Source organism: Eleutherodactylus coqui, chromosome 8 (genome assembly GCF_035609145.1).
Source record: "Eleutherodactylus coqui strain aEleCoq1 chromosome 8, aEleCoq1.hap1, whole genome shotgun sequence".
Lineage (NCBI taxonomy): Eukaryota > Metazoa > Chordata > Amphibia > Anura > Eleutherodactylidae > Eleutherodactylus > Eleutherodactylus coqui.
Window position 1 is genome coordinate 68,849,268 of NC_089844.1, and position 12,481 is coordinate 68,861,748.

At 43.3% G+C, this 12,481-nt stretch overlaps 1 protein-coding gene across 2 annotated transcripts in view; it reads left to right on the forward strand.

The window, feature by feature from the left end:
• Positions 1 to 12,481, forward strand: part of PRKRA (protein activator of interferon induced protein kinase EIF2AK2) — a 36,106-nt gene that overhangs the window by 11,813 nt on the left and 11,812 nt on the right. The window contains exons 1-3 of one of the 2 annotated variants that reach the window (XM_066575775.1): positions 207 to 332; positions 8,521 to 8,602; positions 8,976 to 9,060. In XM_066575775.1, coding sequence (XP_066431872.1) covers positions 293 to 332; positions 8,521 to 8,602; positions 8,976 to 9,060 — 207 coding nt within the window. In that variant the 5' untranslated portion in view covers positions 207 to 292. Of the gene's footprint in view, positions 1 to 206; positions 333 to 8,520; positions 8,603 to 8,975; positions 9,061 to 12,481 lie in introns of those variants that run through there. The other variant, XM_066575774.1, reaches the window with a different exon arrangement.

Sequence of the window (12,481 nt, forward strand, 5' to 3'; positions counted from 1 at the left end):
TTCTGAGATTGGAAGCATTTTGGGTCTTTTATCTCAATGTGAAAATTCCGTGTTTTTGGGAAAGCCGACTTGGTTTTCTCGATGCATTCGTACACAGAAGCCATTGCTGCTTTAATATTAGTAGCTCAGTTGACTTGGTTGCTGAACGCAGCGTGCCATGTACCCAAATAAGCCTCATACGTGTGAACAGCTGTGGCTCTTGGATCAAGTGAGGGGAGTGGTAGCTGACTGATACTTGCTGTCCTCGCTCACTCCGTCTGGGTTGGGAGCAGAAGCCGCACTAACAGTTGTGATGTCTGAGAAGGAAAAACAACCGACCAAAAAACAGGGAGGTGAGCGCTGATTACGTCTCTATCCATGGAGGTGTCTGAGGGCTTGTTTTGTAGGATAAGCTATTTTAACTGGCATATAATGTACTGAAAAACTTTTAAAACTTTGAGTGATATGGGGGGGGGGGGGGGCTCCTTTCCGACCTCTTTGGGGCTCTTATTTTTACGGTGGACCTACTGCAACAAAAAAGCCCTTTTATTCTGCCGCTGTTTGCCGTGTGGGACAAATAAAGCGTTACTTTGATAGAGCTGATTGTTATGAACGAGCGATACTAAATCTATTCTTGTATTGGTTTTCTGTATTGTAAATATGGGAGAAGGTTGATTGATCGCTCATGCAGTCTAGTACTGCACTATACTGCGATCTGACAGAGATTCTAGTAGAAGAACGCCACAGACGTGGCTTGCTATGCAATAAGGCCCCAGGCCGCCATCGTAACAGAACGGCACCTCTTGATCACATCACAGTGGGGCTGTTCGGAGCCGCAGAACTTGGATCAGGGAATTTTAAAGGGTTAACATCTGCGATCAGTGTCCTCGCTGATCATGGCTGTTGCCGGCAGGTGCCCTCTGTAAGAAACAACCGGCACCCGCATTGTGTGGAACGGATTCGGCTTCCGATCTCCCACCATACAAACATTAGAGTGTAACTAGTGGGGTTGCCCACTGATCTCTCAAGCAAAAGGGCAGGAGCGCTGGTTTGATTGTCTCTCCTCAGTTGTGTATGGGTTGTATATAGAGTCAATGATTCTGTGCATCGCTCGTGAAGAGGCATGGCTCCCGTCTCAGTATTTCTGCCCCCTTTTTTAGCCTAAATCCTATAGATGTACTACACAGAGCACTAACCCGGCGTTCCCTTGTGCAATGAAAGATTGTCATTTTAAACCTCGTCACAGAAGTTAGATATTTCAGACGTCAGTCCCTATAATAGAAGATGCAGTCTTGTCTATCCAGCACAGAGGTCTCCTGCCATTACACCAGTACCGCCACAGGCTGCCGTTCGTGCCGCTGTGCGTGTTGTAGGAGATAATTTAATACATTGGAACCTTGACGGGTTACATGTAACGTCTAGGGGGGAGATATAGCAGCGTAGATGTTCCATGTATGACATTGAGGAGCGGCGCTCGGCCGTCACGAAGTATAGGTTTGAGGAATCGCACTTGGCACTAAGTGGTTAACATCTATCAGGCTTGGACTAAGAATAGCCTCACTCATGGCTACGGTGTTACAGCCCGGTCCGTAGGGTGGTCTAAGTATAGACACCTCACTAAGGACGTGGATTCCCAGATTAGGGTTATTGTGTATGGCCACATCTATAAACCTTTCTAATTGCTCAGATGCATCTAATGAATGTCTTTAAAGTTCTCCCACTGGTTGTCTAGTCGTATGTTTCTCCGTAATTCGATGCATTATGTGGTCTGACCCCGCAGTCATGTTTTCTTGCTCCTTTCCCTACTTCTTGTAGCCCATCAAATATACACTGGATGTCCAGTTTATTAGAGACTCCATCTAGTAGAGCGTTGAATCTCCTTTTGGCCGTCTGAACCGCAGCAATTCATTATATTATAGATTCTTCTAGATGTTGAAATGGTTCTGCAGAAAGATCGGCCCTTGCGGACAGGAAAGCTTAGAGTGGCCGCAAAGTACCTGGAGGTGCTGACATGTTCTGAACAGCTGACAGAAAGGGGTCATCGACTCATGCTGCTTGTGCCGAAATCTGACCCTCTCATCAGCACAGTGCAACAGAAATCTGGACTACATTGACCAGATGATGTTTTCCCACTGATCTAATATTTGTGCTTATTTGCCCGCTGGAGCTTCGTCTTTTTTGCTTCTCTTGGCAATGGCACGGAAACTGGTCATCCACTGTTTTATCCCATCTGTGCTAGAGAACAGTGAATTGTATGGAGCGTCACAAGTGTATCCAGCCACAGTTTGCTTAACTGTGCTCCGCCTTGATGTAAAAAATGTTCTTGACATCCTCCTTTGACCCCTTTCGTCTTTCTTTTTTACACATCCACAGGATCTCCCCTTGCTGGATGTTTTTATACCATTCTAGATCTACTCTTGACCTCTCTGCACAACCCCACAAGGTTGGCAGTCTTTAAAATCCCAGCCCCGGCTAGTCTGGCATAAATCAGACTTCTTTGGAAGTCAGATTTTTCTCATTCTGATGTGGATTTGCACAGAAATGGATCTTAATGGCACACTTGGTTTTATGCTGCACTCCAAGGTCACCAGTCTAATTCCTATACAAAGAAGCTTCAATCGTGAAAGGGACGGGTCTCTAATAAAGTGGCCATTCGCTGTATGTTGGCAAGAAGTAAGGGACAGATGGTGACTGCAGGATCAAAATATATAGTTTATTTTTAAATTGCTTCATTTTTTGATATTTTTATTTTTTTTCACTGGAGTGATTATAAAAGTGGATGGAAAGGAGGACTTTCCCTTTTTAATGTGCTTGTGATGTACGGCATAGTTGTCCGGCTAATACCGGCTATTACTATATCAATGAAAAGGGGTATCGGTGATGTAACAAAGTGCTCTCATGTCACGTGTTCTAAGACGTCTACGTGCGCTGATGGGTTGGAGGATCCAATATGAAGCGGTTTATCCTGAAGGTTATTTGGAATACTCTCCATTGGACTACTTATGTCGTACGGAAGGGGTTATTTTTCTTTTGGACTGCTCTTCTCTGTAGTTTTCCGTCTCGCTGACTTTAGGTTTTTCGCTCGGTCATCTGCAAGTGCGAGATGGTTCTTTACAAATGGGTAGATGTGCCAAGTATATCTGCTTCTTGCGCCTCGTGTTGGAGGCAAGAACTATGAGTGCATTTTCTGGCATCTCGCAGATAAACCTAAAACCTAAGCATTGCCGAGATGCTTCTAATGTTCAAAGGGGAGCCTGGAGACTTAATATCTAAGATGGGAACAGGCTCGTCTGGGGCCTGGCGAAGATTAATGGAAAGCTGGATACAGGACAGGTGCCTGCTCTAAGCAACTGACCGCCCGACAGGAAGCGCCTGCTGCTGTCCTTGATGAACGGGGCAACCTCAGACCACGGGTTTTTTCTCAACCCTTTCATGACCAGCCACTGTTAGTTTCATTCTCACTCTTTTATCTGTTTACAAGAGCTCCAACTTTTTCTGTCAACAGAACCATATAAGGCCTTGTTTTTTTGGAAGTTGTATCTTTTAATGGTTGAATTTAACATACCGTAAAATGTAGTGAAAAACTAAAAAATTTTCCTAAGGGCGCATTCAGACGACTGTATATCGGCCAGGTATTCACGCCAGCCGATATACGGCGTCTCTCTCTGCAGGCGGATGAGGCCGGAAGAGCCAGGAGCAGTGCTCCGAGCTCCCGCCCCCTCTCCGCCTCTCTGCACTATTTGCAATGAGAGGTAATTAGCTCCGCCCCGCCTCCCCTCATTGAAAATAGTGCAAGGGGGTGAAGAGGAGGCAGAGAGGGGGCGGGAGCTCAGAGCACTGCTCCCGGCTCTTCCAGCCTCCTTCCCCTGCAGAGAGAGACGCCGTATATCGGCTGGGCGTGAAAACCCAGCCGATATACGGTCGCCTGAATGCACCCTAAGTGGAATAAAGTGGTGGTGGGGGAAAAATACAGTTATGGCATTTTTTTTGCAGGGCTCTTGCTTTTACGGGGTCCACGGTGCAAAAATGACAACTTTACTTTGTAGGTTGGTACAGTTACAGCAATACCCAATTTATATAGTTTTGTTTTACTACTTTTTAAAAAAAATATAAAACCTTCAAAAACTTCTTTGTCGTCACAATTTGACCCCATAACTTTATTTTTCAGACAAAGGTTTGTGTGAGGACTGGTTTTTTTGTGTGACAATCTATTTTTATTAGTACGCATGTGGAGTAAATACAAATTTTTGATTTTTTTGACTGGCAAGTTGACAAAAGCAATTCTGGCTTTTTGCATTTTTTTTTCTTAAGGTTTTCACTCTGTAAACTTTATTATTCAAATTTTTTTTACATGAAAACTGGGAGACCGGAGAGTTTGAATAATTTTGCTAATATTTAATTTAAAAAAAGGAAACATTTTTTTTTTCTCCCCTTGTTTCCATGGAGGAATCGAACTTGCGATCAACTGATCGCGTCTATAGTAATCTGCAATACTACTTTATTGCAGTATATTGTGCTTTTTCTGACAGTGTTTTAAGCCCTGCCTTAGGTAGGGATCCACAAGGCCCCAGATTGCTGTGGCAACCTATCTGTGCCCTGTGATTCAATGGAGGGAGTAGGGGGAAGGGGCTGATAAGACCCCAGAGGGGACCTCCCCACTCCCTCTGGCCAGCTGCTTAGAAGCATTTATGCTGTTAAATGGCCATGATTTGAGCTAGCTCCGACTGCAGCTGTTGCTGGCCTCTGTCAGAAACAGCTGATAGCTGGCGGGTATGTAGCAAGCTTGGCTCCTGAGCCCACTCCATACCTCCCCGTGACCCATGACTGATATATCTATCATAGTTCGTTAAGGGATTCATTACATTTAATCAGTGCCTGACAAGTTTCAATTGTAACATAATTGAACTCGTTAAGAAGTGTTATTGGTGGATTATACGATTGAATTGTGGAATATTATAGGAAAATTTAGGAATTTTTTAATTTAACAATCTCTTAACCCCTTGAGTGGCAGGTTTCCTACCACCCTGTCGTGCCCACCAGGGCAGGTTTTTTAAAATGGTCTAATCATTGAATTTCAACTAATTTTGCAGTTGCGTCTCAAGAGCCATAACTTTTTCATTTTTCCATAGACATGGCCGTATGAGGGCTTGTTTTTTGCGGGACAAGTTGTGATTTTTTAAACAGGGGGGAGGAAAAAAAGAAATGGGGAAAAAAGAAAAAAAGGGGCCATGTCATTACCGGGTTAAATAATGTATTAACTTCCTTCTCTGGGTCATTACGACGCATGGATACCACATGTGTGATTGTATTTTTGATTTTTTACAAAGTAAAGGGAGACAAGTATTTTTATTATTTTTTTTTTATAATTTTTTTATTTTTATTTTTTGTCCCTTTAGGGGACTTCCACAGGGACCCATCAGGACCCCTGATCACATTCTGGGGGTCTGATGGTGACAGCCCTTTACATGCTACAGTGACAGCCCTTTACATGCTGCAGTCACATAGACTGCCGCATGTAATGGGTTAACACAGCAGAGATCGGAGGTTTTCTCTGATCTCTGCTGTAAGAGCTGGTACCTAGCTGTCCTCTGACAGCTAACAACCAGCTCTCCCTGCCACAGAGACCATCGGCTTGCTTCTGACAAGCCGATGGTCTCTATGGCAACCTGTAAACAAACCAGTGCAGGAGATTGCTGACAGATCTGCAATATCTTCTGCTCGTTTTTCAAAGCCCTTGCACTGCTCTGTGTGGGTCTGTGCAGGCAGAGCACAATGTCACAGCTTGTGGCATTGTGCTCTGCAGCTCCCATAGTGATACATAGCCCGGAAATGTTCTGGGCTGTATCGCTATGAGCAGTGGAGCTCGTCCTGGAAAATTTCCGGGCGTGCCACTCAAGGGGTATAGGGCCAACATCATGACATTCATGAAATCTAAATATTTTTATTTTAAACTTCATATCAATTTTAATGGGTATTAAAAATAAATGTGCAAATAATTTCCTATTCACAAGCTTTCTTCTGAAGCGCCTCTGCATTGGGGTAGTACACAGATTTTTGACAGTTTTTTTTTATGCAGTTTTTTGAGCCAAAGCCAGAAATGATTTGCTATGAATGTGTAATATAAAGGAAGAACTTCAAATTCTTCTTCCTGATGGATCTACATCTGGTCTTAGTTCCAAAAACTGCCACCAATACGTGTAGGTGAAGCAGCCCTTACTTCACTGTACTTAGTGCTGCTTTATGCCTCACATGCCCTGTACCATCAGACCCTGCTCAACTCCTCTGCAGTAACGGCTGATCCCAAGGAGCAGCTAGTCCCTCCTTGATCACGTCGTCATTAAAGCAGTTTATCATGACTTTGATATTAATGACCTGTCCTTGGATTGATGGTGGTCGGACTTCTGGAACCTCAGCTGAAGGGGCCACAGCGCTCTAATAAGTCCTATGTCGTCTTCCTTCATTACCGGGCACCGCACTGCACATTTGATAGTTGCAATACCTGGAATTGCAGCTTAACCCAAGCCAGGAGTCAGACCCCCCCCCCCCCCCCCACCGATTTTGATATTGCTGTCCTATTATGAGGGTGGACTATCAATATCAAAGTCTCTGGCATCAACTCTTAATGCAAAAGGAGCTGGCTAAGGTACACGTGTCCTTTAACCCCTTAGTGGCTGGCCTATTTGCACCTTAATGTACAAGACTTTTTTTTTTCTCATCATCATTTGAAAGTGCCATTACTTTTTAAAATCTTATTTCGACACAGCTACCTATACGAGGGCATGTTTGGTTTTTTTTGCAGGAGAATTTTTTTTTTTATGGCACCACTTTGGCGTACATAGAATGTCTTGTAAAACTTTTATTCTTTGGTGGGGAGGGGAGATGTAAGAGAAACAAAAAAGAGGAAAAAACACCCCAGAGATTCCATAATTGTTGAAAGGGAAGGGCATTTAACTTTTGGATGAACGGGGCTTGTTCTATCAATGCTATTGAAACGCTCTGTCTCATTTTAAAGCAGAGGATCTTAGACCTACAGATGTTTGTTGTCGGGTCAGAAGTACTAATTTTACATTATGTCATGTCTGTGTGCAGGGCAGCAGAGAAAGATCTGTAATTCTTCTGTCTGTCCCAGAGTATGCGTAACATAGACTTTTTTTCATGTTACTACCCCCGTCTCCTCCTACCCCATCAGTCAGAGAGCATATTTACTCTCTGTCACACACGTTTTTTCTTTATTCTAGAAAAGGAATGTAAAGATGAGCGGCGGCTCATGTCATCGCTTCTATGCACCTTGTAACCCCGCTTTTAAATAGTGAAAGATCAAAAGAAAATAAACTACACCTAATTAGTAGCACTACGTCCGTAACACCCCGTGCTATAAAAGTTTTATTCAGCATGGTAAATTTCTGAAGGAAATTTCAAAAAAAGCTAAAATAACTTTTCATCTTGCTTCACCAAAGCAAGAATAAAATGTAATCAAAAGTCATAAATACCTCAAAATGGTACCAATAAAAACTAAGGCATCCTGCAAACATAATAAGCCCTCATACAGCTCTATCAATGGAAAATGAATACCGCTCTGGTTCTGGAATTTGGAGCCACAAAATCTTTGTAAAAATATCTTTTTGTTTTTTGGGTTGTTTTTTTTTGCAAGGGACCAATCAGGAGGAAAAATAAATTCAATTAAAATTTTAAGTTATTCAACACATTATAGGTACCTGCAATTGGTTCCCATAACAACTAGAACCCGTCCTGCAAAATACAAGGTATGGTACAGCTACAGTGCCAAAAAGGTTATGACTAGCAATGAGCGAGCATACTCGCTAAGGACAATTGCTCAATCAAGCATTGCCCTTAGCGAGTACCTGCCCGCTCGGAAGAAAAGGTTCGGCTGCCCCCCCCTGCTCACTGCCGCAACTCACCTGTCACCCGCGCCGGCAGCCGGATCTTTGCTCCTGAACGGGCAGGTACTTGCTAAGGACAATACTGGATCGAGCAATTGTCCTTAGCGAGTATGCTCGCTCATCTCTAGTTATGACCAGTATTTACTGATTCTTAAGACTAAAATTAGTTATATCACGCGTTAAAAATGGACTTCAGATGCCTTAAGTTATGCAAGAAGTATATTTACATGAGAGATTCCAAATCGACAATAAGATTATGACATTTCTGAATGTTTTTTTCCCAATTTGAATGTGACTGTTGGGGGTTACGATTTCTTCCTTTAAACATCCGATTTGCCTCTTCTTAAGGGAATTGTTAAAAACATCCAACTTCCAAGGAGACCCTCTCTGTGACTGTCCCTATGACAAGGCTTCTGGTCCTTCTGTCAGATAAATGGAAATATCTCTTTCATTTCCTTACCCCAAGAGTAAATTCTGGATTCCAATTGGTTGTCATGGGGCAGTGCAGTGCTTCCAGTGTTCTCACTTAAGATGTAAGGCAGAAGACTGTTGTCCCCTCTTCCGGGGTTATTTTATACGGCATACACTGAAGGAAGTGTCTTTCTGTTTGAGACTTAATTCACGTTCTTCTTCCCTCTAGGCGAGGGGCCTAGCAAGAAAGTTGCAAAACATAAAGCTGCAGAGTCGGCCTTGAACATATTAAGAGGAGATGCCAACTTGAAGTAAGAATTGGTTTTCTACTAGTTTTTTAATCAATGTATTCTTTACCCGGTTCTCTCTGGCGGATCACGTTACATTTAAAGGGTTTGTATACTTTTGCCTTGATCTGCCCTCTAGCCAGAGCAAATCGCCTGGTCTCACTTGGAGAAATCATGCTTAGTTACTATACACATCTCTTCAGTTGGATAGTTTTGTGCTACCATTGCATTTCTTGTGACATGTATGTATGTGATGCATCCAAGAAAAAGGATGACTTACCTTATCCTATGAGTGGAAGAGGGTGGAAGCATCACAGTAATACATGGAGGTAGATTAAAGTTATTCTTGACTCCAGAAAAGAAATCAGCTTTTATATACTGTTGTTTCGATTTACAGTTTGCCCATGACAGAACCCATCACAAAAGATGTATCAAAAAAGCCAACCAATCAGACTCAAGGAAATCCAATCGGTTCACTACAGGTACCTGCTTCATTTTTATTTTTCATTCATATTTTGGTGCGGGGGAAGGAGGGGTGAAGATGAAGTTTTACTGAGGGCTCATTCACACCAGCATTTAAAGAGGTCATTTCAATAGGGCTGACGGAAATACCTGGGCACTTGGAACTCGAGTATCTCCGCAGGTTCATTGAAAGTGTTTGAAGTGTTGGCATACTTGCACGACAAGCGCACCATTCAGTCTCCTCCTCATTGCGGGCTGTGCAGTAACCCCGCAGTGAGGGAGGACGGTGGATATGGGACTTACAGTTTCGAGACTGGCAGGGGGGGGTCTCAGTGGTGAGAGCCCCACCAATCAGCAAGTTGGATAGGGAATAACTTGTAATCTTAGTGCAACCCCTTTAATCTCCGTTTTGGCTTTCTGTCTCTGTTCCATTTCTGGAGCAAAGAGACGGAATTAAATGGAACTGTTTTTACCACCGTTGATTTCAATGGGGACTTTAAAAACTGATCTGGATTTCAATGAAGTTTTTAAACAGAAGAAATGGCGCTATTTGTTCCATTTAAAAAACGGAACCTTTACAGAAGAAAAGAAAAAAAGAAAGCTTTCCATTGGCTCTTGGTTTTAAAAACCCCTTGAAATCATTGGTGGTAAAAACCATTTATTTCCGTTCCTCTGCTCCGAAAATGGAACAGAGACATGGAAAGGCAAAACTGAGATTAAATGCTAGTGTGAATCCAGTCTCAGAAGGTTTTCTTCACATGCCTTGCTGAGGTGGGAAACCAGTATAGTTACACCTTTGATCTCAAGACCTGATTAATGATTGCTGCATGAACTGTTTTGGTTAGCTCCTGCAAGTCTAAAAGGGAAGAGTAGTTTTTGCTGGCGCTTCCGTTTAAGTCTCTTTGCGTATATATCATGGGGAGGAAAAAAGAATAATCTATTTAAAACCAAGGGGTTTTCGGAGTTAAAATATTGCTGACATATCCTGAGACTGGGTCATCAATACCAAATCAGTAGGAGGTCCGAATCCTGACACTCCCTACAATCAGCTATATGGATATTTGCCACAGTATTAACTAAGGATGAGGGAGTATACTCGCTAAAGCACTACTCGCTCGAGTAATGTGCCTTAGACGAGCATCTTCCTGCTCGTCCATAAAGATTCGGGGACCGCTGCGGCTGACAGCTGAGTCGCAGGGGAGAGTGGGCGGGAGAGAGGGACAGAGAGATCTCCCCTCCGTTCCTCCCCGCTCTCCCCTGCAGCTCCCCGCTCCGCAGCGGTCCCCGAATCTTTATGGACGAGCAGAGAGATGCTCGTATAAAGCACATTACTCGGACGAGTAGTGCTTTAGCGAGTATATAAAATAAAAATAAATAAATCTTGGTATTTGTATAGCGCCAACTTATTACGCAGCGCTTTCAGGTAATTATTACTTAATTACCCCCCACCAAGCTGGGTTCTCATTTTACCGACCTCGGAAAGATGGAAGGCTGAGTCAACCTTGAGCCGGCTACCTGACGCATGTGGGGATCGAACTTGCAACCTTCAGGTCGTAGGCGAGAGCTTACACTCTGTGCCACACGAGGCTCAGAGTATACTCGCTCATCCTTAGTTTTAACCCTTTGCAATCCAATTTTGGATTCAGGGTTTTCTGGGGGGGCTTTCTCTTTCTGCCATTATACAATGGCGCCATCTGCTGGCTAGAGCCAGTAGTGCGGTATGTGACATGCCGGGGGGCCCCCGACAACAGAGCAGCCAGTAATATACAGTAAGAATACCCTGCCCAATGTCCTCTAACATCAGAGCTGTACAGCCTTCAATTAGAATGTCTTCAGACGTCAGACAGTGGATCGGAAAGGGTTAAGGTGGGCACGGCGGCCTTTTCACTGTACATATGTAGCAGCGGTGCCTGGTATTACAGCCCAATCCCATTCACTTGAATGAGACTGAGCTACAGAAGGACTGTATGACCAATGTACGTGATATCACAGGCTAAGAGGCAGCAGCGTTGCTCCATGTTCTGCGGCCATTCCAAACAGATATTTGGTGGGGGCGCTGTGAGTCAGACTGCCGCTCATCTAATATTGATGAACTATCCTAAGAATAGGTTTTCAATATTTTATTCCCAAAAACCCCTTTAAATACAAAAGATGTTCCTTTTATCTACAGTATTTATATATTTTAAGATTCAGACACAAAATAAATTATGATTTTTGATTATTCCATGTGATCAGTTATTAGCAAATCCCAGCCGGTATAGTGTCCATAATTAGTATGTCATTGAAGAAGTGCTGCTATACGGGTACACACGCCTGTCTCAGCATAGCTCTTACTTTGTGTCTGCATTGATACATGAGATACTTGGCTTCACATATTTTATCTTCCTGGTTCGATGGGATTCTAGTCTGTGATTATGTTGATATTTTTTACTTGCTGGTCTTCGTTATTTTTATGACCTGTTTATTATACTGCAATAAAAGCTACACACCTCAACACTGAAATTGCAACTCCAGGAAGGTCAAACTGTCCGGTTATGCAGAATAAGGAAGTAGGTGTTGCTCAAATATGTAAATGATCACATTTTCAAGCACTTAGCTCCAGTGTGGGGCATGTAAGAGGGGCTTCAATGGTATCAAAGCTCAAAATCTCAAAAATCTGATATTTTTGTGGTTTGATTGTGCGATGCCTCCTGTTTACCGATGTGGCATTTATCGCCACTAGTCCTATGAACTGAGAATCCTTGAACTGAGAGAGACCTTGGTTCATCACTCTTTTGTCTCTAACGCAATGATAGCCAGAGATTAGTCTGGAGACCACAGAGGCTACACCATGAAGAGGCCTTCATGAGGGAACGTCACACCGGGTTTCTGGTGTGGGGTGTCATAATGCACAGTAGCCGGACCCCTCTAGTCTTCATTCCAGGTACACTAACAGCTCTGTGTCATGTTGATGGGGTCATGGAACCACCGGTACGGCCATTTCTCAAGTGTTCAAGGAACCATTTTTCAACACAAGGATTTTTCTGTTATACTAAGTTACAACATGACCTGTCCAAATTAAAGAGGAAGAAATAGTCCATATAAAAAAAATTAAAGTTTATTTGGGATACCCAAGGTTACCGACTTGCATGTTCTCGTTCCTCTGCTGTTTCGGTCTTGTGTTTACATCGGCTGCAGTGATGACGTAGGTGGTTTACCCATGTGACAGCTGTAGCTGATGGGAGACCGCCAGGGACGACATTAATGACGTCCTGTAAACCTGCCCTCTAGGCTTCTACATTAGGATTCCACGTTATAGGTTTAGGGGACATCACCTATTGTGATATACATAGGTTTGGGTACGAGGAGCCCAAAACCATATTAAAGTAATAATTCGTGAGACCCCTTTAAAGTCCTGTCTACGGGTCTTAACTTTGCTCCTACTTGCAAAATTACTTTGTT